Source organism: Octopus sinensis, linkage group LG2 (assembly GCF_006345805.1).
Source record: "Octopus sinensis linkage group LG2, ASM634580v1, whole genome shotgun sequence".
Classification (NCBI taxonomy): domain Eukaryota; kingdom Metazoa; phylum Mollusca; class Cephalopoda; order Octopoda; family Octopodidae; genus Octopus; species Octopus sinensis.
In genome coordinates, this window is record NC_042998.1 from 61839444 (window position 1) to 61864071 (window position 24628).

At 35.2% G+C, this 24628-nt stretch overlaps 2 protein-coding genes across 2 annotated transcripts in view; one reads left to right on the forward strand and one right to left on the reverse strand.

Annotated features, from left to right (window-relative positions):
- Window positions 1-272: 272 nt before the first annotated feature.
- LOC115224802 (galanin receptor 2b-like) lies at window positions 273-9328 on the forward strand. Its single transcript, XM_029795729.2, has 2 exons — window positions 273-2206; window positions 8499-9328. Exons 1-2 carry the CDS (start codon window positions 1725-1727, stop codon window positions 9247-9249), a joined length of 1233 nt encoding a protein of 410 aa, XP_029651589.2. The 5' UTR covers window positions 273-1724; the 3' UTR covers window positions 9250-9328.
- A 14077-nt stretch (window positions 9329-23405) lies between these two features.
- The window catches only part of LOC115232356 (dnaJ homolog subfamily C member 8), a 54404-nt gene continuing 53181 nt past the window's right edge, over window positions 23406-24628 (reverse strand). The window contains exon 9 of the mRNA XM_029802195.2: window positions 23406-23752. Coding sequence (XP_029658055.1) covers window positions 23648-23752 — 105 coding nt within the window. The 3' untranslated portion in view covers window positions 23406-23647. The remainder of the gene's footprint in view (window positions 23753-24628) is intronic.

Here is a 24628-nt window from a genome sequence, read left to right on the forward strand (position 1 = left end):
TGTTCTGACAACAACATAACACAGTTTACGAGAAACATTCTCTGGGAAAGACCGTTGCTGTTGTTGTTGTTGTTGTTGTTTGTTGTTGTTGTTGTTCCTGCTGCTGCTGTTGTTGTTGCTGTTGTTATTATTGTTGCTACTGCTGCTGCTGCTGTTGTTGTTGTTGTTGCTGTTGTTGTTGTTGCTGCTGCTAATACTACACCTACCATTGCTGCTGCTACTGCTGCTGCTACTACTACTACTTATGCTTCCACTACTAACAATACAATTATTACAAATATTGGTGTTAAAGTTAATGATAATGCTGCAGTGAAGGTCGTAGAGCAAGAAGCAAGTTCCTCTCCCACTTGTTGTTGTTTGGCTCTAGGTCATCATTGATCGAGCAGAAACTGTAATCAAAGGCATTCCAGTTATGACCTTCTTGATTTTTTAAGGTTGTGTTGGACTATATTAACTAGCGTGTTCCTTCTTTATTTAAGTAACGTAGAGTGTGCTTTGGCTGTTATTTTTAGTTGGTTGAGTAACCATGTAGAGGTTCCTTGTTAGCTTTTAAGTGTTTGCTGGATGCACCTTTTTTCTGCACCAACAAAGACCTCTTAACCACCCACACCATAGATCTAATTACCAAACCATCAAATATTCCTTCACCATATCGGGAAAGAGGCCTTCATCACACCAGGAGAGAGCCCTTCATCACTCTATCAAAAATTACCCTCACCACGTCACGAAAAACATATCTCACCACACCAACAAAATCCCTTCTCCAGGTGACAAACGAGGCTTTTATAACACCACCAAAAAGCCCTTCACTATATCATCAAAAATCGCCCTCACTACACTAAAAGCCAGCCTACCTTTTCTCTGCAATAAATGTATTACTAAAAGAAACTATAAAAATAATAGCTATACAAGACATAAATGATTATTTTCCAGTCATAATGTAGCAGAAACAATATTTTATTTTTATCTTATAATTATTTATTTGGTTTTGTCCCATTATATCGTAGTTGTTATTGTTATTGTTGATGAAGTGTCTCTCACCGAAACGTTAAAATTCTATTTTATTCTTACGATTTTTGAAGTTATCTAAATTTGTGACATTCACACCTCTTTTCTTTCTTTCCTATTCGTTGTGCAGCCTCACTGACATAGCCTTTTCAAATACATATACTGACAATCATCGAGCTTGTGCTTGTGGTTCTTTTATAGTGTTCTAGGTCTTTTTGTTCTTGCGGGTTTTCTGGATTGTTCTTGTTATTCTTGAGGTTCATGTGATTCTACTTTATTTACTTTTTTGTATTTATTCTTGATTTTCTTTTGTTTGTTTTTTTTTTATTTATATGTCCCGGCGCCACGCTCGCTGCACGTTTGTGGAACAAACAAACAAATATAAACTACCAAACTCGCATCATCATCATCAGCAGCAGCAACAATAATATCATCATCATCATCATCATCATCATCATCATCATCATCATCACTAACATTATAACTACCACCAACATCGCCATTATTTTCTTCACTCAGTCAACATTATCACCAGCATCAACATTATCAACTTCATCCTCGACATCGTCATCTCATCATTATCATCACCGACACCATCATCATCACCATCATCGATATCACCATTATCGTCATCATTACAATCACCAACATCATCAGCCACCAGATGAAATCGAACGAAATCAAATGAAATCCGATCGTCAAAGCCAGCCAGAGCCATGACGTCACTGTATTCCGTCGACGACAATCACCCGTCCACGTTAATTATGTCATTATGTCAAAACAAGTCTTTACTGACGATGATGGACTACGGCGAAACGAGCAACAGCACAAACAGCAACCACAACAGCAACAACAGCAACTGCATGAACAACAACCACACCAGCATCAACAACAGCAACAGCGACAACAACACCAGCGCTAACAGCAGCAACAACAACAACAGCAACAACAGTAGCAACAACAGACTTGAAATGATTATTGTGCCGAGCATCTACGCCGTCGCCATTGTCGGCGGATGTATTGCTAATGGCGCTTTAATTACTCTTCTTTGTAAAAATCGCAGACAGAAATACAACAGCACAGGAATCCTGGTGCTCAATCTAGCCATTGCCGATTTGCTATTTCTTCTATTCTGGGTACCATTCCATACGATTATCTACACTATGTCCATATGGCCGTTCGGAGATTTCATGTGCAGGTTAGTGGCAACAGATATATTTTTGTTGTTGTTGTTCTTCTTCTTGTTATTATTATCGTCGTCGTCATCAGCATCATCATCATTGTCATAATTACTATTGATGTTGGTAAGACGGCGAACTGGCAGAACCGTTCACATATCGGACGTAATGCTTAGCGGCATTTCGTCCGTCTTTTTGCTCTGAGTCCAAATCGCGCCGAGGTCGACTTTGCCTTTCATCATTAAAATAAGTACCAACTTCAGATAAAATAAGTACCAGCTGAACACTAGGGTCGATTTAATCGATTAGCCCCTCCCCCACAAAAAATTCAAGGCCTTGTTCCTATCGTAGAAAGGATTATTATTATTAATATTGAGTTAGCGAACTGGCAGACTTGTTAGAGCGTCAGACAAACTGCTTCGCGGCATTTCTTCGGACTCTACCTTCTTACATAGCTAGGTATATACCCTTCCGTCTTCTCTACCTCCCTCCCTCTCTCCCTACCTACCTACTTACCTACCGACCAGCATACTTATCTTCCTGTTCACCTATATTCCTCCCCCCTCCCTACATAACTACTCATCTCTACTGAGCTTCTGTCCGTCTTTGTTAAGCATGCTTCTGCATATGTATTTGCAGGTTTAAGCCAGATTTTTTCTGTAAAGACAGTCAGTTATTAAATCTCTAACCCCCCCCCTCTCTCTCTCTCTCTCTCTCTCTCTCTCTCCACGCCGCTAACTCGAGTCACTACAGCTTGGCAACGGTGTCATCGCAGACATTGCTTTCGGAACACAATGAGCCAAGACAAACACCACAAAAACCATAAAGCATCTAACAGTTCCATCAATACGCCGATCTGGATTGGTATCATTTTTATCGGTCTTGAAAAGATGAAAGGCAAAACTGACTTCGGTGAGATATAAATTCTATATAAAGGTACAAGGCCTCCATCATTCAAGATTAACCATGAACCTGTAGATGTTTGTACTGGCCTGAGGAAGACTGGGTCTTATTTATGTATCCATGTTTCCTCTTTCAATTCCACTGATGCTTCACCAAGAGAAAGGCTAACGATGGTAATAGCGGACGGGGAAGCACAATCAGGTTCCCGTGTCTAGGGTTCCTTGAGACATGTAATTTATTTTAAGGGTTACGCAAGGGTAAAAAGATTGAGAAACACTGCTCTAAGGTGTCCACCAGCTCTACTACCTACTAACCTTCCTTACCCACCTACTCACCCTACCAATTTACCTACATACCCATTACCTACTTAACTACCTACCTATTTGCTCACCTACCCATCTACCAATTTACTAAACTACCTCCCTACCTAACTATCATCCTACATTCCTTTTTACCTACCCATCCATTCATCCAGCCATCAAACCTTCTTACCAACATACCCACCCGCTGAACTATATTCTCACCTACTTACCAACATAAACTATCGTATTCTAAAATTTTGCCATAAAGTCCTATCCATTCAATTACCAACCTACCCGTTTACCCAACAATCTAGCCACTCGCCCACAAGCACACCTTTCTGTTCTCTTCTATACAGAAATACACACGTACTTGCGCATGCACCCCCACACCCACACACAAACACGCATGCATAATATGTATTACATATTTACGAATGCACGTTCGTACGTATGTCATTATTTAGTTTATTTCAAGATTTCTTGCCAATAGAGAAAGAACTGGTTTATAACCTAGATCCAAGGCTCTTTCATTGAAATTTCAACATCAACAACAGGGAACCTTTGCATGTATGTATGTATGTATGTATGTATGTATGTATGTATGTATGTATGTATGTATGGATGGATGTATGTATGTATGTATGTTTATGTACAGATTTGTATGTTTTATGTATGTATTCTCATGCATATATGCATATCTTGATATGCTCACATATATTTGAATGATAAACTTTTGTAAAGTTTCACAGATTTTTACAGTTCCAGTGATGGATTGGATCTGTAGTCTTCGAATTAGCTTTCTCCTTTCTAGTTTTGAGAAGCCTAATTTCTCAAGAATGGTATTTAGGCAGTGTGTTTACATATCCCAGGGCCCCAATAATTACAGGTATAAACCTGAACTTGTAATCTGGATAGAGTAACTGCAAATTTCTTAATATGTATGTATACATACATACGTGGCACTCCGTCGTTTACGACGACGAGGGTTCCCGTTGATCCGATCAATGGAACAGCTTGTTCGTGAGATTAACGTGCAAGTGGCTGAGCACTCCACCGACACGCATACCCCTTCACATACTTCTCAGGGAGATTCAGCACAACACAGAATGTAGCAAGGCTGGCCTCTTGAAATACAGGTACTACTCATTTTTGTCAGCTGAGTGGACTGGAGCAACGTGAAATAAAGTGTCTTGCTCAAGGACACAACGCGCCGCCGGGAATCGAACTTGCGACTCTAACCACTAACCACACACTCATACTCAATTATACACATCCATCCATCCATCCATCCATCCATCCATCCATCCATCCATACATACATACATACATACATACATACATACACACGTACATATACACACATACATTCATACATGCATGCATACTCACACATACACACATTCATACAGACATATACGCATACAAACATATTCATACATACACACATGCGTACATGCAGGCAAGCATACACGCACGCACACATACCTGCGTACATGCATACATATATACATACATACATACATGCAGACATACACACATGCACACATGCACACATTCACACATCGCGCGTACGCACACACACGCACACGCACGCACGCGCGCACACGCACACACACCTACATGGTACCCAGACGCAAAACTTCGCTACCAAATAGAATCTTCACAAAAGACAGATGCTAACAACAAATCTAGGTTATGTAATAGTGAAACCAAGGACATTAGTCACATTGTTGCCGAAAGATATAGAATGGCGTTTAGATTCTAACTTTTCATTAGACATGAAGTGGTAGACAGAAAAATCTAGAACTAAGAGAGAAATAAAACAATATAACAACGAAGAAAGGTGAATATACTGAAGACGGTCGATTGAACGATAATGAGTGGAAACTAAGAATGAAAGCAGCAATCAAATTATATCACAAACAGATCTGATTATGTTGTTTGTGACCACGAAGTAAAAGATATGCTTCGTTGTGGAAGTCATATTCCCGCTCGTCAAAAATGCAGTAATAAAAAATATGGGAGAAAGGAAATATGGTCGAGTTACTCATGAAGATTTTGCGAAATGCACGTTCAGCTTTTAATATCAATTTATGGATATAAGCCTTTATATCCAAAAATAAGGGTATAAGGCTGTGCTTGTATTTCAAAGAGAATCTTAGTGATGATCTTAGAATGGCTGAACTTGGATTCTTGCAAAGAATTCAGCTCCGTAATTCATTTGCTCCAAGTTCCAGTCCTTGCTATGATATGGTGTTTTGTGTACCTCAACGATCCTGAGAGCTATACTAGCAGAACACAAGCTCCTGGAGTGCCTCCCATGCTGGTCATATCAAAGGGTAGAAGCCAGACTAAGAAGGGTCACCTCTTCCCAGAGGTAAAAATGGGTTTTCATCCGGCCAACATCCCTACATGTTGTTTATAACGCCCTAGACTGCTGTAAACGTACCGAAATATCCTTTTGTGTTGACGACAAATATTGAATAGCATCGAAATTCCATTATCGGTTGACAAAACTCCATCAGTACAATGGTGGACGGTACTACTGTATCACGAGATTTCACCGTAACGCGGATCATCAGCTTTTCTCGACTCTACCAGTTGTTTGGCCAAATCATTCTATGTCGGTTTGATTGATATTCTGTCTGACATTCGGCTTGGTAATCTGCCATTCATGATCCGCGATGCAGTGAAATCACGTGATACCATCCGCTGGTGTACTGGCGGGCTTTCGTCAACCGATAATAAAATTGCGATGCTTTTTAGCATTTATCATCTACACGAAATGATTTTTCGGGACTTTAACAGTAGTCCAAGGCGTTGTAAACAAAACATCCAAGTTTGGTTGTATATACTAATTAATTTACATTATTTACATAATAATAATAATAACATCGAAAAATACCTTAGAAATGAGAATCCAGGTTCGAAATTTCCCCAAGACACCTCATGGAGGCTGGAGGGTATATCAGCCGAAACGTTGATGAGGACAAATATCCACCAAATGTAAATAATGTAAATAATGTGCATAATTCCTATCTTTTAAATATAGAACTATACCAATTGATATTCGTTACAAAAGTTGCTTCTGTCATTAATAGATAGAGTGAATAATATATTCACTGGTATTACAGAAACGGGTTCCCAGCGTCTTCCTACAACGCTCAACTAACCCAGAATGCACTGATTATCGCTTATGGTGACACAACCGTACTACGGGGCCGCGTATTTTTTTCTTTTTTCTTTACGGATATATGTACTCACACTCACCAACATGGGGCCAGTGAGCAGAAAAAATAAACGATGGAGACGAATGTATTCTCTACAAGATAAAATAGAGATAATCAAGAAACTATGTGACGATGAAAGCTTCGCTTGCTGTGGGCCGCGAATTTGGTGTAAATGAACCGCAATGAGCCGTCGTTCCGTTTACAAAGTACGCGGAGATGATTCATTTATCACTGATTCATTTATCACTGCTTCTTATTTCTTTTTTTTTTTTAACCAAATCTCTTGATAAACAAGGACAGATGTACTATAGTGGTAGATCGTGAGTAGAATCATTGAACCGGAATTGAAAGATTAGTAAAGAGACTGTGAAAATGCGGGTCCCGTAGCATATTCCACTCTTGCTACTAGATTAATCCGCCTCTCCAAACAGCTTTATTAGATACTTTTAGTGTAGATATTAAACCGAAATCTATGCGCGGAATTTTGTCAATGAACAGGCCGTGGTCTCAAAGCGACGAAAATATTTTGACAAATTAAATTTAAATGTTGAAGTGAATCTAACGGTTTTTGTGTGTTTTTAAATGGCTTATAAACACCTTCCACGCTGCAGTTGTTTTTGTTTCAGCACACAATCTCAGATCAGGTTACTTGCTATGCAAGTATATCTCCGTAATATGACGGCAACGTTAACAAGATTTTGAAATTTACGTATTTAGTCGGAAAGTTTGATTTTTAACTCTAACCCTAGCATTTAATATGTTTATAATCTTAACGTCTAATTTTTATTATCTTAATGTTTAATCGAAAATGAAAGCATTTCTCTCCTTTACGATAGAGTTTCGCGTGTGTAATACAGGGAGTTGAAAAACTTTAATTAACTATAATTATCCATTAGTAGGCAAAACCTCTCATGGGATGTGTTTAAAATCTGAGAACAACAAAGATAACTTCAATGAATTAAGTTGACCGAAACCATTATACAGTATGATATTGCAGAACGGGCATGGGTGCTTCTTTAAAACCATCTGATGAAAGTAATTAACATGTTTCAGAGTTATTAAATCTCCTCAGTGAATTATATTCTATGCCATATGCCCACGGGCATATGGCGTAATGGTTAAGAGCGCGGGCTACTAACCCCAAGATTTCGAGTTCGATTCCAGGCAGTGACCTGAACAACAACAACAACAACAACAACAACAATAATAATAATAATAATAATAATAATAATAATAATAATAATAATATCGAAAAATACCTTAGGAGTGAGAACTCAGGTTCGAAATTTCCCCAGGACACCTGATGAAAGCTAGAGGGTATATCAGCCGAAACGTGTTAACAACAAACAAGATGAGGACAAATATCCGTCGAATGTAAATAATGTAAATAATGTACATAATTCCTCATCTCTTAAATATAGAACTGTATTATATACTATTCAGTCAGCCAGTTTTAGAAGTGATCAGGTGTGTGTGTGTGTGTGTGTGTGTGTGTGCGTGTGTGTGTGTGTGTGTGTGTGTGTGCGTGTGTGTGTGCGCGCGCGCGCGTATGTGTGTGTTATAAAATATCAATACTGTTCAGGAAGGGCTCCAGGTGTCGCTCATGGCCTTTGGTAAAGGCATGAACCACACCACTACAAATATCACCTTTTCTGTGTGCAAATGAATTTATTATTCTTGCTGCTGCTGCTGCTGCTGCTGCTGCTGCTGCTGCTGCTGCTGCTGCTGCTGCTGTTGTTGTTGTTGTGTTGTTGTTGTTGTTGTGATGATGATGATGATGATGAGGATGATGATGATGATGATGATGATGATGATGAGGATGATGATGATGATGATTGCTTTTCTTTCCCTCAACTTTTTTTTCTTTTAATTTCCAGATTTATCCACTACATGCAGTTCTCTAGTATGTTCGCCAACGTCTTCACACTGACCGCCATGGCAGTCAACCGTTACGTCGCCATACGTTTCCCGATTTGGACGAGGCTCCGTCGTAACCACAAAGATGTCGTCATTATCAGTCTAGTCATTTGGATTGTGGCTCTTTGCCTCGGCATTCCATCGTCCCTTATCTACACTACTGTGGAATATCAAGGAAACTTTTACTGCACAGACTCCTTTCAAGATAAACGCCATTTAAGGCCGACATTTTTCCTTCTCAATTTCTTAATCGGTTACGTAATTCCACTGAGTACTATTCTGATTCTTAGCACCCTCACTGTATGTAATATGTGGAACTCAACCAATATGGAAGGCATAAACGCTGCTGAATCTCTTCGCAACAAACGTAGAGCTACGAAAATCGTAATATCTCTGGTTTTAGTATTTGCCTGTATGTGGTTTCCTTACCATTTGTTTTGGATATGGGTGAACTATTTCCATGACAGCTTCGAATGGTCGTATGCATTCTATTACTTCCAAGTATTTGCTTATTTGTTAGCTTTTACGAATTCTGCTTTAAATCCATTGGTCTACGCGTTCTGCTCGGAAACTTTCCGAAAGAAATTGTGCATTTGGTCGAAACGCAAGCAAGATCATTCGTTCCTGTCTCATTCGAGATTAACTAATCATTCTATTCGATCAATCCCTCAAAATACTCAAGAAATTCCAATGGACAAAATATCTCTGTAAACAAACAAAAACAAATAAGCATATACTTTGTCTTTTTTTTTATCACGACTGCTGAACAATAGCATCATTGGTTAAAAGTCACAACGTAACAATTACTGGTTCACTATATTTATAACGGCGACATGCTCCATGTCTGTAACTCAGTATAGAACAAATATTGCAAAAAAGCACTGGGTTTTTTTTCTTTTTTTACGTTTTTGTCGCCTGTGTATATATATCTTTCACCCATATACATCGGCAATAATATTTAAAATTCATGTACAGTTAAATGAAGGAAAGAAAATGGAAAGTTGAGATAATAATAATTATCTATTATTTAAAAAGAAAGGTAATCTCTACTTCTTGCAGCCGTTTCCATTAGTGCTCAATAAGAAAATTACAAATTTATGCTATAAATTTGCATCTATATGTTATGAGCATAATTTCACCATAGAAAAAGAGTCTGCTTGCATGAACAGAAAGGTCAGCGTGTAATATCTAAAGTTATATCATTTTCTCTGATGAAATTGTGCTCATAACATATAAATGCAAATTTATAGCATAAATTTGTAAGCTTCTTATTGAGCACTAATGGAAACGGTTGTAAGAAGTAAAGATTACCTGTTTTTTAATGATAAAAAAAATATTATTATTTTAACTCTCCATTTTCTTTCCTTCATGAATTTTATTCTAAATATATAACTATTGATTTAAAGAATTTTCATTTCCCAAATATACTAGGTATAGAACCAGTATTTCCTTGGGTGTAACCATCCCTTTATGAGGTTAACATATCCTCTAGGCAACTTTAATAATTAACATACATACATACATACTTACATACATACATACATACATACATACAAACAAACAAACAAACAAACAAACATAAGAAAAATAAGGTAAAGCTCAAGTTTAGTTTATTTTAAAGTTCCTACTCGCGTTTCACCATTATGGTTGTTTGGAGCTCTGCTATGGAAGTTTCAAATGTATATAAAAGCCCAACCACGCCGAATCCAAGGGATCGTGTTTCCTGACGAGCCAGCGTGACTGAGCATCTACATACATTTGGAATTCCTAGCATAAGGCTCCAAACAGCCAAATGGTGAAACGCGCGTAGGAACTTTAATATAAACTAGTGTTTATCCTTATTATCCCTACAGTTGCTATGTAGCTCATAACTGGTAATGCTATTCAGCGTAGAAGTTACTTAACAACTATACAGAAAGCAGATGGGGGCGGACGTCGGATTTAGGAAGCACCAACAAGTTGGAATTTCTTCGTTTTGACGGGTTTTCTCAGATTTTTTTTTTTCACAGTGCCCTTGGAAAAGCTCTAGACTATCTTTTTAGCAAAATCTCCCTTTAATCATACACCATTTCGTCTGAAAATATCTACTTTTTTTTTTTACCGAAAAAGCATATTTCGCAAATTTTTTATTATTATTATTATTATTATTATCCAGAGCATTTCCAAGGGCACCGTGAAAATAAATGAAAAATCCTCTTCAAAACGAAGAAATTCTAACTTAATGGTGCTTCCTAAGTCCAATGTCCGTCGAGACGGGATTATAATAATCTAGGTGGAGGTCTAAACATAACCGTGACAATCATACATCAACTTGTACGTTACGTACAAGGTAACAGTTGACAATGGCTCGAAGTTTCGCCATGGATCGCCTTCGTAATACTGTCTGATTCTTTAGTCCTTGATGCTATTTATATGCTTAGGTTCGGCTTATGAGCAGAGTAGAAATGAGTTGAACGTACTATAAGAATATAATAAGTATTTAAAACAAAAGAATTTTTTACCGTTTGACTAAGCCAACCATTGGCAAAACTTCGAAGTTCCTATCAACATTTTCCTTGAAACGATAAATTTAATACCTTTCCTAAATGCATTGAATCATCTTTCTGTGAACATTTCACTGTTTTTATGTACAACTGAACATAAAAAAATCCACATTCACATATAATATATACATACATACATACATACATACATACATACATACAAACATACAATACATACAGATATATGTGTGTGTGTGTATATAATATAATATATATATATATATATATAATATAATATATATAATATATATATATATATATATATATATATAATATAATATAGTATACACACACACACACAAATACTCATATATATTGTGGTGCTAAAGTTATTGTTACTACTCGGGGTGTTTCGGTTGTCCCTATTTATTATACTCTGTAAATGTACCTACCTACCAACATACATACATACGTATATATTCATATATGCATGTATGTATGTATGTGTGTGTGTGTGTGTGTGTGTGTGTGTGTGTGTGTGTGTGTGTGTATGTATGTATGTATGTATGTGTGTGTGTGTGTGTGTGTATGTATGTATGCACTATGCACACACGCACGTAATTGATGCACTTACAGTCTCTTTCTACCAAATTCCCCTCACAAAATATTTGCCAAGTTGATAATATAGTAATATGCGAACATACGTTTACTGAAAGCGTCACACAATGAGATCGAACGCGGAAGTTTCTAAGCGAAATTCTTAACTGCACTGTTGTCCAAGTTACCACGCATTTGCATCGTGAAAGCTAAAAAATAACCCAGATAAGTTTTAGAGTCATTTTCATACATATTATTTCGACGCAATCTCCAATAACAGATGAACTGTGAGGTTTAATATGGCAGGAACATGACTTAAAATGCTTCCCTGTTGCTGAAATTGAAACCTACTGCCTGCTGTACTCTGTATTTTTGAAGTAATACAGCCAAGTGTCATCTGCGAATGACACTGGCTTGGTAACATGTACTATGCTTTTGTTCATTGTTTTTGGCGATAATGTAGTCGTGAGCCGACATAAAAACCTCTGTCCGGTCACCATCAAGAACACGACAGCTGGAGAGAGGGGGAGAGAGAGAGGGGAAGAGAAAGAGTGAATGAGACAGAGAAGGAAGAAAAGAGAGAGAGGAGTGAAAGAGATAGACAGAGAGAGAGAGAGAGAGAGAGAGAGAGTTGTACAAGTGTTGGGTTAAACTATTCATTCACAGCTGTTTAGACTGGAGCAACGTGAAATGAAGTATCTTGATCAAAGACACAACACCCTGCCCGGTATAGGAACTGAACCCCAAATTTTATGATTTTGAGCCGAACACTCCTAACCACTCGGCCACGTGCTACTTGTATTTTATATGTAATTAATTTCATTTAACTTTACAGGATTACCTCCCCTGCCTTTGTTGATTATAATTACCCATTAACATAATGTAACATTTTTTTTTTGTTTCCTTCATAACTGGTGAAACTTTTATTAATATTTTTGGTGGTTTCCGACCTCATGTATGTTATCGTACACTACATTATTATAATTTTATTATTTTATACTTTTTCCATGTCAAACATTTTTTACAGATTTTCTTAAAACTAACTCTATTAAAAAAAGAAAAAACATTGTGATCTTAACTATTCAAAGACTTCATCTACAAGAAAACAACAGTTAATATATTTAATGAACTAAGCATTAGAAACGTAATAAAAGATAATTATGCGATCAAGACAATATTAATACAATGTCCTGCATGAAAGGCAAGATATGTTATTCATACAAATAATCTAGTGAGCGTTGAAAATCTAATCAAAAATAATTATATGACAAGGAAAAAGCAATATTAAGTCAATGGCTAATGTTATAATTAATACAGTAATTATAACAATTCTAGATAAGTTTTTGCGTTAATGGATCTGCTCCTCGATGCATAAACTTTACCATCATTGTCGAAGTAGTGATAAGCTAATCACGTGCCAAATTTAAAATGCTGAACAAGGGACGGTTTAAATAATTAACGTATTTTAATATTAACTTACTGGCGTATGTTAGAACATAACTCCAAGGTCGATAACTCTGCTTTCTTCAGTTTTGTTTACTTGACAATGAAAGATCAAAATTCGACCAGTTGAATACAACAAAAGTGGTTTCCTGGTTTACGGATCAAATGTGTGTGTGTGTTACGAAGATATCACTCTCTTGTCTCTACACACATAAATACCCTTATCCACCAACAAGTCTACTAAATTTACAGGCCATCTACAAGGCGGTAAACTACCCACCAAATTAGGTTCTGATTATTCGATCTCGTTACAGAATACAATAACAGTCCTCTGTGGTCAAGCTACAGAATTATTATTGCTCTCCATATTTCCAATATATTCTGTACTAACAGCAAATATGTCATCTCTCTCTTACAAAAGATTCTTCTCCGAAACGTTAGACTGCTCACTTTCTTCACTGCAGTCTATACCATTCAACTTTTTGAATATTTCGTACCAACTTTTCTCCACACAGACCATCACTAGTATTCTCGGATTCTGCTGTTTTACTGCAAAATTTTTAGGGTTTTAGCGAGGTGGAAAAGGTACATGTGGTCAAGGCCCTTATAATATTATAATCTTCTGATTTAATAAGAGTCGTGATAAAGAACATCAAGAAATACGAAGACAAGTTAAGATTGACTGCCACATTAATTTCGCCGCTAAAAGAAAATACAGCAACTGGTATACATGAATAATTCTGTTTATCAAAATACATAGGTCCAGCGTGTTTCTTGAAGATGAAGATTTTCGCGAGAAAAACATAAAACTGGCGATACGAATCTCTCTTGACAATACCCTCTTCACAGTAAATGCACAGCGGAATAAAACTGCTCTCTCTCTCATGTCGAAGATCCGATCTCTACCGTGACTACCAACCTCACTGAAGAATACGCAGAAAAGCTTCCTCTAAATAGCTGATGATGACGCGCTTAGCTAGTGGACAGTCCGCGTAAAGCTAGGACTCGACCGTCACGTGATAAGCCTTAATGTAGGTACCTAAAGGTAAAAAGTCAAAATGTGTGTACCTAAAGGTAAAGAGACAAAATATGGGTAGCTAAAGGTAAAGAGTGAACGTGCTTGCTACCGGTTCTTATATTATGTTCTTACATTATCAACTAGGAAGATTTGACAGGAATCTTTTCGCCATGAACATTAGGAATGTAAGCGAAGTGACTTCTAGCTGGATAATAAACTATACTAGAACAGTGTAAAGTAAAATAAAAACGCTGGTTCCTATTTAACGAAGTCGAAAACACCTCTACTGGGCCTAAATTTTTTTGTTTTTTAAGGACAGAAATATTAATCATGTGACATTGATATCCTGAAATGAAAAGCTAACAGCTGATGATTAAAAGGAAATCGTAGTTTCCGCAAGCGTGGAAGTTCCTTTTTACTATATAATGCAGCAACAGGGATTGTAAATGAATCCTTTAACGAAAGTTATACGAGACTCTTGATGGAGTTTGATGCAAACATGACATTTATGATGGTTTCTGAACTTGTAGGCTTTGTTTACTTATCGAATTTGTTAAACATGTAACAATAACACCATGAACGTCGGATTCATGGTTTGGAAAGAGACTTGTGGTTGTGATACAGCTATGTAAAATTTTAATAAATTCAACCTGAGGTTATTGTCATTGTTCTTATTGTTGTCAGCGTCATCAATATTGTTGATGTTGTTTTGCTATTGTTGTTTAATTTCAGTTTAAAAGCTCAAACCCGGAGCAAATTAATCATCCGAGGCATTCCTGGCCATATATTGAACGATCATTTTCCATTCACAGAGCAGAAATAGAATGGTTTCAAGGCGGCGAGCTGGCAGAAACATTAGCACGCTGGGCAAAATGCTTAGCGGTATTTCGTCTGCCGCTACGTTCTGAGTTCAAATTCCGCCGAGGTCAACTTTGCCTTTCATCCTTTCGGGGTCGATAAAGTAAGTACCAGTTACGCACTGGAGTCGATGTAATCGACTTAATATCCCTTTGTCTGTCCCCTCTGTTTAGCCCTTTGTAGGCAATAAAGAAATAAGAAATAGAATGGTTTGTTTGTCTTTTAATTGTAAAATAAGATCCCTTTTCTTATTTCTTTACTGCCCACAAGGGGCTACACACAGAGGGGACAGGCAAAGGGATTAAGTCGATTATATCGACCCCAATGCATAACTGGTACTTATTTAATCGACCCCGAAAGGATGAAAGGCAAAGTCGACCTCGGCGGGATTTGAACTCAGAAAGTAGCGGCAGACGAAATACCGCTAAACATATCGCCCGGCGTGCTAACGTTTCTGCCATCTTGCCTCCTTTTCTTTTAGATGTGGTAACTTTTTAACCAAATTACACAATTTCGGGTATTTTTCCTGAAATGGTTAGCTTTCTCAGTATTCTCCGCAAAATATAGTTTTTATGTGCTTCAGAATAGGGTTGCAGGAGAAGGAAGTCACACTTTAATGTTATCACAGTAGTTTGCAGGCTCGTTTCTGAATTTCAAAGTCAGAAAGAAGGATTTGTCCATTTCTCCTATGTTGTATGGTTCAACTGTGGAGGCGCAATAGCCTAGTGGTTACGGTAGCGGACTCGCGGTAGTAGGATCGCGGTTTCGATTCCCAGACTGGGCGTTGTGAGTATTTATTGAGCGAAAACAATGTTCCAAGAGGCTCTGGCTGCGGATGGTGGCGAACTCTGCTGTACTCTTTCACCACAACTTTCTTCCTGTTTCTGTTGTACCTCTATTTCAAAGGGCCAGCCTTGTCACAGGCTTTTTCTCTGTCACGCTGAATCTCCCCGAGAACTACGTTAAGGGTACACATGTCTGTAGAGTACTCAGCCACTTGCACGTTAATTTCATGAGCAGGCTATTCCGTTGATTGGATCAACTAGAACCCTCGTTGCCGTAACTGACGGAGTGCCATACTACTATAGTTCAACTATAACTTGTTCATTCTGACGGCGTATTGTAGAAGCACCAAATAGTCTCTGGTGCTTTTTACTTCTTTGAACATTTCTCAAATTAAGCAACACTGCCCTTCTTTCATGGCTTCGTTTTTTGTTTTTTTTCTGCGTTCTCGATATTCTGCTTGCTTTTCATTGTTCGTTTCTTTTGCCGCATTCAACTCCCCTCTCTTTCTCTCATTCTTTCTCCCCCTCTCTCTCTTTCTCTCTCGTTCCATATGTTCGGCTCACTATTTCCCTTCCATATCTTCGTATATTGATTTTCTCTTTTAGACTGTATTCTGCACTTTCGGTTGCAATTATTCTGGCCTTTCTTCTTCGTCAATTTTGTTTAGAACGCAACTTTTTTTTTTTTTTTTGTCTTAGTCTAAAATGTCTCGTGTTGCTTCAAATTTCCATCTTGTTCCAAAATAAAAGTTTAAATAGGATGAGAAAATATAATTAAAAGTTTAAAACTTCGAAGGAATTTTAAAAAAAGAAAAGAAAAGATACCTTATAAAAGACTGGTAATACTTTCCTTACAACAGATAAAAATAATAGTTCGAACGGAGTTGCTTCCCTTCAAAATCGTCCGTATCGTCTGCTTCCAGTCTTCCATTTTGTTCCATAACGAAGACTTGTTTAAATGTTAAATATAAATAAAATTTACAGAAGTGTAAACAGACAACGGAAACTAATAAAAGATACCAAGAAACTGTAATCCTTTCCATACTGTCTGCATGATTAACTACGACAGATAAAAATAATAATCGAAGAAGTTTGAGCAAAGTACCAGTGGAAATTGTACGTTTTTAAAATTTTCTAATTTGTATTTTGAAACATAAATTTATATAACTTCATGAAAACTGTTTCATTGATTGTCAAAGATTTTTAGGGCAATAAGATTGAATTTATATTAAAGAAAATTGTTTCTCCTTTCCATTGCCGAAAGTGTTAATTATGGTTTACTAATTTTTCTACCATTTGTAAGGCTCAGGTATGGCTGTGTGGTTAAGCAGTTTGTTTCCCAACAATTTTTCAGATTCAATGTCACCGCACACTAGTCTCAAGCTGTGATCAAAGTATTGTGTAGATTTGGTAGCTAGAAAATGAAGGTTCATAATGTACATACATGTGTGTATCACTTTGTTTTGACATTATGTGATGATTGGCAATGTGTGTCACTGTTATATATTCAGAGTCTCTTATATCCAATCTTCTGTGAAAAACCTGTCTTGCAGTGAGGAAATATTACCGGCTGAGAAACTGGTGAGTGTTGGCAACAGGAATTGTATACATCCCTAGAATATCTGCCTCGTCAAATTCCATCTGAACCATGCAAGTACAGAAACGTGGATGTTAAAAAAAATGATGTCCTTTACTCTTTTACTTGTTTCAGTCATTTGACTGTGGCCATGCTAAAGTACCACCTTTAGTCACGCAAATCGACCCCAAGACTTATTCTTTGTAAGTCTGTACTTATTCCATCGGTCTCTTTTGCCGAACTGCTAAGTTATGGTGATGTAAGCACACAACCATAAGCTGTCAAGCAATGTTGGAGGGGACAAACACACACACACACACACAAACATATACACACACATACATATATATGTATAGATATATACAATGGGCTTCTTTCAGTTTCCGTCGACCAAATCCACTCACAAAGCTTTGGTCTGCCTGAGGCTATAGAAGACACTTGCCTAAGGTGCCATACAATGGGACTGAACCCGGAACCATGTGGTTCGTAAGCAAACTACTTACCACCAAGCCACTCCTATGATGTGGACTAAAAAAATAATGAAGTGGATGAAATATGCAGCTTTCTCATTTCCTTTCATATAAGAAAATGTGTATCTTCTGTGACGTCTGCCTGTATTTTTTTCTATTTTTCTTCAATTACAAATGGGAAATATGTTCCCTTATCTAATTTTCTTTTTTTATTTTCAATTATATTAGGAAAAAGTGTTCCCTTATTCAATTACAATAGGGAAATATGCTCTCCCCACCTCCTACATACCACATGCTCAAAACATTATAAAAGATGAAAAAAAATATTTTCACTATTTACAAATGTTTTAATGATCTTAAAATGAATTTTTTTGTAATTTTATTTACAAATGATTTAAATGTATGTTTGTTTTGTTTCTTTCTTGTTTGTTTTGTCTTTCTTTAAAACTTTCAATTGAAAAAAAAAATTGATACAATAAAGAACTTTTAACCTTTAACCCTGTTGGTTAAAGACAGCTGACAAGTTTTATCAAATAAAAGTTTTAAAAAGCAAGGAAGAAAAATCAGCACCATATTAAATAAAGGACAAATATTGGGAAATGATTCCTTTCCTCTTGTTAACACAAAAGAGTTCTATACCCAAAAAGATTGATAAAGTGTAGTTTGACCAATTAAAAACTACAAATGGATGTGGAATAATAAACCAGTTCAATCCCAAATATTTGGCAGATTATAAATATTGGTTTCAAATTTTGACACAAGGTCATTGATTTGGGGGAGCGGGGTAAAGTCATTTACATCAACCCCAGTGCACAACTGGTACTTATTTTATTGACCCTGAAAGGATGAGAGGTGAAATCAACCTTGGCAGAATTTGAACCCAGAACGTAGAGACAAGCAAAATACTGCAAAGCATTTCGCCTGGCATGCTAACAGTTCTGCCAGCTCACTGCCTTAAATATCATAAGTGTTACACTACTGGAGTTAGTAAAATTACAAAGAGTTTGTTTTGTTTTTGCTTTTGTTGTTTTTTTTTATGCTAGATGATATTTCAACAATTACCAAAACTTTTCAACTTAAGCTGAATTTAATTTCCTTTCAAATAATTTTTGAAATATCTTTTTTAAATATATTTCTGCTTCAAAATGAAGCCAATTGGAATTATGAAAATAAAATGCAAAATATAAGAATTATTTTGAAATTGGTTAAATATGAAATAGTAACCCCATAGTAACTTTTATTACTATTTTTCTGTTTTTGTTTCAGATTTTAACACTAAAATTCTGTTATAGTCGCAAAGAGTTTAAAAAATATACAAAACAAAAAACTATTGAAGATGCACTTGGGTTTTAAAAGAAATTTTGGTTTATTATTAATTTCATTTTTAATTTATCAAAAAACCATATCAGCTTCAACAATTTTCTATTTTTCAATGGTACATAAATATATGCACAAGAAAATACATCAAAGCAATAAAACAGGCTCAAATATCAAATGTTCAAAGTATTGAGTATGTTTTATTGGTATGAAACTTTTTTGTACATTCTCTTTCTTTTACATTTTTATCTTATTTTATATTTATTTACCATTGAAAAGCTAACATTGTTGAAACCAGTATAGTATTTTGATAGATTAAAAAAGATCTTTAAAAAAAACCAAATCTGTTTTAAAACCTGGTGCATTTTCAACCCACAAACCAATTTTCTTACATATAAATGCAATGAAATATTCAATACATCTGAATGAAAACTAACTTTATATAAGTTTGTTTGTGACTAGCTTACAGTTTCATGATCCTGTTTCAGTCCTTTATGTTTTAACAAAACTGCCAAGGTTTGAAAAAAGTAGAACAAGACTGAATCAAGATTTAAATTTTGCTTCAATTCTGTAAACCAGCTGCAAATAAACCACACACACACACACGAGCACATCAGTGCAAAACAAAGAAGAGGAAATAGTACTTAAATCTCAAAGGTAGAGTAAAATAGTTATTTACTGAAGCTCAAAAGATTTCACAAACTGTCACTAAGAATTTCATGTAACCACTCTTTTACATGAAACTCTAACAGTTTGTGAAATCCTTTCGGCTTTCACACACACACACACACACATCCCAAAAGTAAATAGACACCCCTCATTTTATATATATATAAATATATACATAAATGGTGAACAAGAACGATCAAAAAGAAATGAACAAGAATTATGTTGCATTGGCATCAAAAAGATAAATTCCAAATTACTAAGATATGAAGACAAATTCCTCACATTCAAAGGAGGAATATTCCAAAAGCCAAAAAGCAATATCAAGGCCAATTATATACACAGGAATGGTAATTATCTCAAACAGAAAATATAACTACATAAAAAAAAGCAAGTCTTGTGATATTTTAAAGCCACAGCCAAATTCTAAAACAGGCTATCTTTTCTGAACAATAAAATATACCTTCCTGTGTACGCTTCTTTATATTACACATATGTATATCTACACATACATAAGTATATATGTAACTGTGTGTTTTTATATATATATATATATATATGCATACATATGTATCTATACATATATATAAATTTTTTTCTTTACACACACACACATAGTTCAAAAACATACATACACATTTATACACACACATATAATACATAAATATATACATATGTACACACATACACATTTAAATATATATTTATATATGTGCGTATACCTGTAGATATAAACATGTCTGTGTGCAGACTATATATATATAAAATATTATATATAATACATATATATACATATACACACACATTATATATCATGAACTACAGTAATCAAGACAGATAGCCCAGTAAGCTGGCGTTGTGCTGATATAAATTATCCATTTCCTGAGAACATTAAAAAATTAATGAATGAAGTCAAAGTATCAAAGAATCTCTCTTCATTAAAACTGACAATTTCTGGTGTTAATTAATGGCCAAAGTCTACAAAGTTCTAAACAAAAATAAAGAATTTAGCAAGGAATTTTGCCACATTTCTTCTTTCTAAATAGAACCTTTTTTTTTATTTTATAAAAAAACGAAAAGAAAAAATCTATTAATCTGTGAAAAATATGAAATATATATTTCTGGTTTGTTTACAAGCAGAAGACAATGATAGCAATTTCAAGCCAGTATTTACTCAGATCATTTAAATACGAGAAGTGTTGGTAAGGTAACAAGTTCAAACCCATGATACTGCAGAATAAACTACAGCAAATTCTTAGAATGAGTTTCAGTGACTAGGTTTAAAACATCAGTATCAAGTCCAGTTGAAGTGTATGACAAATCAGAAGACCTAATGCAAGTAAATGATAACACACACACACACATATATATATATATATATATACACACACACACGGGTGTGTGTGTGTTAAGTGTTGACTGTTGGAAGAAAGTGTACTCAATACCACAGAAGAGATTAATAATATTTTAATTTTGGTCGGGACAATTTCTTACTACACGTGAGTTCCATCAGGGTTTTCACAGGGTCACCAGGCAAAACTCCAGAGTAGCAGATGACTTGACCAAAATTACATATGCATATACTGATGGAGAAGAGTACTAGCATTCCATGTGGTAGGTTGAGAAATTTCTCGTAGCATAAAACCAATGGTAGCCTCGTTTACCCACAATTAAAGAATATTTATCTATCAATGTGGTATTGAGCACTCAGTTTCACTGTTCAATATTAGCATAAATATATATGTATGTATGTATGTTCACATATGGCTTTGCAAACCCATCAAAAGCTCGCAAGTATGATAACAGCAGGTATAGAAAAGATGGTGAAGTAATCTAATGAAGTCGTATAAATTACAGACTCAAATGAAAATGTGCCTGCATAACACAGTCTGTAAGTATTTATATGTGGATACATATGTAAGTAAGATGTGCGTATGAAATGCGTTCGGATGAGCATGCAAGCATGCACAACACAGACATGGGATGGAGACAAATTTTTTTACATAATTGATTTTTTTCTTTTTTGATACAGATATTATTCTGGGCTCCCATTCAGATGAAAAAAAAAATAATAATAATAATAACTTTGGAGATAATTTTGGTAGTTTTCTGTCAAGTGACAAGATGATAAAATTAAGACGAACAAACAACATATATTTAAAATAGAGAAATTAACAACAGTAGTGAAGTTTAAAACAAAAAAATTATTAAATTTGTTGTCAAATATCAACTATAAAATCTTAATTATTTATACCCATTAACCCTTTAGCATTAAAACTGGCCCAAAAATTCTACCTGTTTTATATTCAAACTGGCCAGATCCAGCCTCTCACACCTACCCTACAATGTCATTCTAAAAATAAACAATCACATCATTGAAATCTCAAAGCTAAGAGATAACGAATGATTAATTTTTTAAAAATGCGAATAAATAAGTTTTACATTCGGCAGAGTAATCTGAATGCTAAAGAGTTAAATATCTGATGGTTTTTATGAAGAAGCTTTGCAATATTGTCCAAACAATGGTTTCTACGAAGCTCTGGATATCTTAAATATCCAACACAATTTACAAAACTCTGGGATTTTATTCCAATAACTAAATGATGGTTTCTCTGAAGCTCTGGAGATATTAAAAATCCGACTGGATGTATGAAACCCAGAGAAATTATTCAATAGCAGATGATTCCGATGAAGAAATTCTAAGGATTTTTCCCTTGTTTATCTCAAACTCAAGTTCTCGATGTTTTTTTGTTGGGTTTTCTTTTTAAGGTCTTTTTGTTTCTATTTTTTTTCCCCTCTTCATAATTCAAATAGAAGAGGAAAAAATGAAAAAAATGAAAAAAGAAAAATAACAAAGAACAGAATAAAGACAATTTACTTTTAGAAAATTTGATAAAAGTTCAGATGATATAAATTGGACTCTGCAAATATTAACATAGTTTTAATTTCGTTTTGTAAACCACTTTTTTTTTTCAACTTATTTTTTTTTAAATTTCTTCTTTTATCTCTTATTATCAGCAACATTTAAAAAAAAATGTTGAAGAAAAAAAAAAAACAAAGAATGTACATGTACACACATGTTGCATACATGTGTTATTAGTATGTTTTGTGTGTGCGTGGTAATTAAGTGATGTGGAGGTATGAAAACTCAATCAAATATATTTCTTTAAAAAAAAAAAAAAAGACATGTTCTAACACCATTACTTTGGTGCAACACAAAGTTTGGCAGTCTTTTCTTTCTTTGTTTTTGGTTTCTTTTCATGTTTTTGCTGTTTTTTTTGGCCATTGGTGGCTTGGTGGCTTTCAACTAGATATATCTTATTACTAAAATTTCAAAATTTTCTAGAGTTTATTTTATCATATATACATATATATTTTATAATATACAATGTTATATATATATATATATATATATATACACACATAATCTATATATATATATACATACATACATAAATACATACATACATACATACATATATATATATACACACACTTAATTTATATATATATACACACATATATATCTATTTATATATTATATACTATACATGTGTTTTACAAATATATGATACAAATATATAGTATATGATAAATATGTGTGTATATGTATGTATGTATGTATATGTGTGTGTGTGTATATATATATATATATATATGTATGTATGTATGTATGTATGTATGCATATATATATTATATATATATATATATATATATATATATGTATGTATGTATGTATGTATGAATGAATACATACATACACACATATATGATGTAAGCAAATATTTGGAATTCGTTCTTTCAGTTGTGGCCACCGACAAAAAATTTTTAAAAAAAAGGAAATTTCTGACTGCATCACCTCACTTGTTTCACATCATAAAAGCAGTCCACCAAATCATCTTTGCTCTGCCTTGTGTTTAGGGGGACGAAACAAACCTTTGGCTTTTTTGCCACCTGCCTTCCAATTTCGCCAGCTGTTGACACGTTCTTTACGACTTTCCTGCAAATAAAATAAACCATGATCAATTGATCATCATCCAATATTCAAAGTGATAGATTTTATCTCTTACTTGTTTCAATCATTAAATTAAGGCCATGTTTAGGCATTGCCTTGTAGAATTTTTAGCCGAATGAAGCAACCCCAGGCCTAATTTTTTTTAAAGCCTGGTCTTATCTTATACATCTCTTTTGCCAAACTGTTAAGTTATGGGGATGTAAACACACCAACAGTGGTTGTCAAGTGGTGGTGAGGGAAACAAACATGCACATACACAAAAGGCTTCTTTCAGCTTCTGTCTATCAAATCCAATCACAAGGCTTTAGTGAGCACGAGGCTATAGAAGACACTTGTCCAATGTCTTGTGGCAGATTTTCTATGGCTGGATGCCCTTCCTATTGCCAAGCCCTACGGTTTCCAAGTCAAGTGATATTTCTCCATGACCAGACATGTTTTTATGGAAGATTGAAACTGAAGAATGCTGCTTGCATGACGGTGATACAACTCTCAAGCAATATAAAGGCAAAGAGATGGTAACAGATACATGCACATATACACATAGGACAGACCTCTTTTTAGTCTCCACCAACAAAATCCACTCACAAGGGTTGGTTAGTTCAAGCCTAAAGTAGAAGACACGTGCCCAAGATGCCAAGCAGTGAGACTGAAACCAAAACTATGAGCTGGGGAAGTAAATTTCTTACCGTGCAGCCACACATCACACACAAGGTCCAGCAGAGCATAAGTGTGTATAACTTCTTGCAAGTACAATTGCTTAGATTCAAGAGACTAACTGTAAATTCATGGCTACATACATACATATATATACATATATATAAATATATATATACATAGATATATATATACATACATACATAT

Excerpts from the sequence above, each read along its gene's own strand:
- LOC115224802 (XM_029795729.2), top strand. The coding sequence starts at position 1,725 with ATGACGTCACTGTATTCCGTCGACGACAATCACCCGTCCACGTTAATT. Across the intron at positions 2,207-8,498 it reads TTCGGAGATTTCATGTGCAG|ATTTATCCACTACATGCAGT; the intron begins GTTAGTGGCAAC and ends TTTAATTTCCAG.